We start from the raw sequence: 4343 nt of genomic DNA on the forward strand, positions 1-4343 counted from the left end.
AGAGCTGATGTCATCGGGATCGAATGACCCTGATCGCTTCCAGGTGACCTGGCGGCGACACCCCGCGAGGCAGCTTGCCTGAAAGCCATGCAGCGATCATGGCAATTTGGTGGAAAAAGACAATTTGGTCTAAACTGGATAATTCCTAAGTGCTGCGTTTCTCTGTAATGGTCACTTTGGGGAATCACAAGGGCATGATGTAATCTTTTGTGACTTTTCCCCCGAATTCCTCAGAAATATGTTCTTATTTGGCGGTCTCATTTCCTAATAGTTTGTAATTTTTTTCACTTTTGCGTTTTTTGTCATAGTGAAAGATTAAATCAAACTCTCCAATAATTTGTCTCTGTGGCAGTAATTGAAACGCAAAATCTTGTGTCGTTGCTTAAAACGCGTGTGATTAGAAGGCTCTGATTAGAGAGCCCTCGCCGGCCTGGTTCAGGGGCTGGAGCGTCTGCCCACACACCGAAGAGTCTGGGTTCGATTCCCAGTCAAGGCCCAGACCTGGGTTGTAGGTTTGATCCCATCGTGCGGGAGGCAACCAATCAATGTGTCTCTCTCACATCAATGTTTCTCTCTGTGTCTCTCCCTCTCCCTTCCACTTCTCTAAAAATCAATGGATATGGTGAGGATTAACAACAACACAGAACAAGTAAGACAGGGAAATAGATCTCTCTGAAAATCACTGGGGAAAATATATCCCTGGGTGAGAATTAAATAAACGAACAAAAAAAATACATGTGATTAGGAAGTGTATGTGTGGAGCCCTTTTGCGGAGACGAGTCAGCATAGACGTGTCTGGTGAGGAGTATGGATCCAGGGCTGATGTCTGAGAAGAAATAGTTCACATGTTGTTGATGTTCTTCATTTGATGCCTCATGTTTTTAGAATAAAAACCGCATTCTTACGTAGTAAAGGGAACGAAAGAGATCGGTAACAGTTTGGATATTTAGGAAATCCCAAGTAGCCCTCCCCTGAACATTTAGGTTTTTCTGACTTTTCTCAGATTCAAGTTGCACCGGGTGGGAAAAATACCTGATCATCAAACTCAAAGAAAATAAAGTTGGAAAAAGACAGAAAAATGCTGCAGGGAACATACACGGGTTCCAGAAGCAACAAACGATGCATCCCAGGGCCCGATGCTCCTTTTCGACAAAATACCCACTTCAGCTTGTTTGGGCGCAGAGGGTCCTAGCGGGTCCTCTCCGTTCCCAACAAGAGAGTAAAACTCGGACACGGCAGCTCAGCCCCGGGCCCTGGGGACCCCGCAGGGACTGACGTTTCTCGTGAGTGACCCTGCTGTCCTCCGCTTGCACCCAATCAGGGTTGGCACTCCCACCCTGCCGGCCCCTCGGGGTGTCAGGAGGCACCCCTGCAGGGCTCCCCCGTTCTGGCGAATGGTTCTGAGATCTGACCCCACACATCGCGGCCCACACCTTGGGACCGTCGGCCGCCACAGAGGGACGATGAACTTGCCCTCAGGCCCCTCCTCCCCTGGGCCCTACGGTTCCGAGGGTGTGTCCCTGCTCTGCCCGCCGGTGGGTGGGGGGCGGTGGGCTTACTGTGCCGCTTCCTGCTGCCGGCCTTGCGCTCCTCCTTGGTCACGCCCAGGCAGCCCATCAGCTCGGGCAGGGAGAGGGCCTTGTCGTTGTTCCCGTCACAGTACTCCACGAATTTCTTCACACACTTCCTGGGCTTGGACTTCTTCCGCAGGAACCTCCTGAAGGGCTTCAGCTCCTTCTTGCCGACGTCCCCGCTGGAGTTCTTGTCCAGCAGCTTGAAGTACCAGTGGACCACTCGCTCCTCCAGCGTGTGGCTGGGGTCGGGCTCGGAGAGCCTGGAGGAGCACAGGGGAGGGAGGTCAGGGTGCGCGCCGTGCCTACCTCCGCCCTCACCCCTTCCCTGTGCCAGCCAGGCGCTGAAGCCGAGCCCGCCTGGAAGTGCCGCTCGATGGGACTTGGATTTAAAAATAATTTAGGGAGCCCTGGACCGCGGGCTCAGTTGGGTGGGCATCATCCCGTGCACCAAAAGGTTGCCAGTTCGATTCCCAGTCACAGCACAGGCCCAGGTTGCAGGCTCGATCACGAGTAGGGGGCGTGCAGGAGGCAGCCCATTGATGTTTCTCTCTGATCTATGTTTCTCTCTCTCTCTCCCTCTCCCTTCCTCTCTCTCTAAAAAATAATAATAATAATTTAGAGAAAGGGATTTAGCAAAAATTTTTCAAGTTGGTTTCGAAATTGCAAATGACACTGAATGTGTGCGTGCCAACTATGCACCCGGCGTTGGCCAAGTCCTGGAGGACAGAGCGCCCTGTCCCCGGTTCTGTGCTCCGTGGACGTGGCAGGTCAGGCCACAAGTGAAGGACCCGCTGCAAACCCTGGGACCCGAGGTCCCTCCGCCGTTCGATGTGGCTCATTGTCATATCAGCTACGTCACAGGGACAATGAAAGGTGCAAACCAAAACGTAACTTAAAGTGGTAACTGGATGTTCCCCCTTGAATTAAAGATTCTGTATTTGAAGATGTGACTACGCGCAGCTCCTCTGGGAGGCCTGGACTTGGGTCAGGGCTGGACACGGTCCCAGATGTTAAAGACGCCTTGTGGCCCTGCCCGGTGTGATCCTGCCCGGTGCGGCCCTGCCTGGTGAGGCCCTGCCTGGTGCGGCCCTGCCTGGTGCGGCCCTGCCCGGATAGAGCATTGGACTGAAGAGTCCTGGTTTCATTCTCTCTGCTCATTGATGTTTCTCTCTCTCCCTCTCCCTCTCCCTTCTTCTCTGAAATCAATAAAAATAAAAATATATTTAAAAAGAATGTCCCTTAAAATGAAGAGGTTACTGCAGATTTCCAGGGGGATCTGAGGCTTGAAAGGCCACACCCAGGAGGCACTGGGAGCCACCCTCACACTGGCTGTTGGGGCCGGAGGAGGAGGAGGAGAAGGAGGAGGATGAGAAGGAGGGGGAGGAGGCAGGACCTTCAAGACGCGAGGAGCCTGGGGTGCCTCCCGGGCACGGAGAGAATGCATACAGCTCCACAGTCAGGGTTCACACTGTGTCAGGGAGCGAACCACGGAATCGTGCGCTTGAAAACAGCTCAGATGGTACATTGTGCATGATGTATGTGGTTCCCACAATGAATCCATAATATTTTGAGGACCTTAAAGTGCACGTTTTCACACACAGTATTTGACATTCAGTCCACTGCTGTGAAATGCAACTCCAAAGCATAAAGCTGCTAAACTAGACCTGTCCCTCCCTCTCCCTCCTCCCGTCTCCCGCCCACCGCCCGAGGGGATCACGGAAAATCCCGCGGGTCTGGCCGCTCCCCAACAGGACAACCTCCTCAGTGGCCTAATCACATGACAAAGACACTAAAAGAGTCACCTCCAACCCCTCGAAGCCCCTTCCTGTTCGGTTCAGGGGGCGGGAGGCCCCTGCTCGTGCCTGCCCTGCGGCTCCCAGGTGAGCGGCCGGCTCTCAGAGCCAGGGCTGGACTTGGCTAGCGGGTCAGTTTCCTCCGGTTACGGGCTCCCTCCCAGCACCCGGCTCCGTGTCACGGGAGACGTACCTGCCGGGGGAGGACGGGTCGGAGACGGCGTGGACCATGTCGGTGGACAGCGCGTCCAGAACGCTCGTTAGAAACTCATTCTTTTTGGCACCAGGACAACCTGAAACAAGGAGGATGCATGTTTTTTCATTCACAGAACTCAGCACCCGGCCTTTCCTGGGAGGAGAGAGGCGTCGCGTTAATGGGCGGAGGGCGAGCTGGGCTCATGGGCTCACCCAGGAGAGCCCACACTGACGCTCAGGCCCCGCGGGCACTGGGTTTCCAGTTATCATCACTCCAGCACCCGGGGCTGTGGATGTCGGACCATGTCCCACCGGCTTCCACGTCACTAAATGCCCCTCGGGAAACAGCCGGGCACGGGGGAGGGGGCCGAGGAGAGAGCAGCGCCGGTGCCCAGAGAAGGACGGGGGTCATCGTCAGGGAGCCCACAGCCCGGGCAGTGTGACTTCTGCAGGAAAACAGCTCTCGTTAACTCTCCCCTGGCGGGAGGTAGGAGACGGAGGCGGAGGTGTATCTCCACAACTGGGCCTTGGGGACCTCCTGCGGCCGCCCCAGCTCCCCTCTCAGCGAGGATGGGCCTTTGTCAGGACAGTCCCTCTCCTGAGCAGCACCCTGACCCGGGGGAGACAGGACAGGCCAAGCTCCAAGTCCAGTCCCTGAGGCAGGAAGCACCAAGTGGCCGGCTGACCCCAGCATAACTTCTCCAGGCCGAGGGCAGGTGTGTCCCGGGACAGGTGTGTCCTGGGGCAGGTGTGTCCCGGGGCAGGTGTGTCCTGGGGCAGG

General features: G+C 55.6%; 1 protein-coding gene across 1 annotated transcript in view; it reads right to left on the reverse strand.

Annotated features, from left to right (window-relative positions):
- SMOC2 (SPARC related modular calcium binding 2) overlaps positions 1-4343 on the reverse strand; it is a 51652-nt gene that overhangs the window by 5905 nt on the left and 41404 nt on the right. Inside the window, exons 9-10 of the mRNA XM_015558351.1 lie at positions 3561-3660; positions 1560-1834 (exon numbers count right to left, since the gene is read on the reverse strand). Coding sequence (XP_015413837.1) covers positions 1560-1834; positions 3561-3660 — 375 coding nt within the window. The remainder of the gene's footprint in view (positions 1-1559; positions 1835-3560; positions 3661-4343) is intronic.

This window comes from Myotis davidii, unplaced genomic scaffold (genome assembly GCF_000327345.1).
Source record: "Myotis davidii unplaced genomic scaffold, ASM32734v1 scaffold592, whole genome shotgun sequence".
Classification (NCBI taxonomy): domain Eukaryota; kingdom Metazoa; phylum Chordata; class Mammalia; order Chiroptera; family Vespertilionidae; genus Myotis; species Myotis davidii.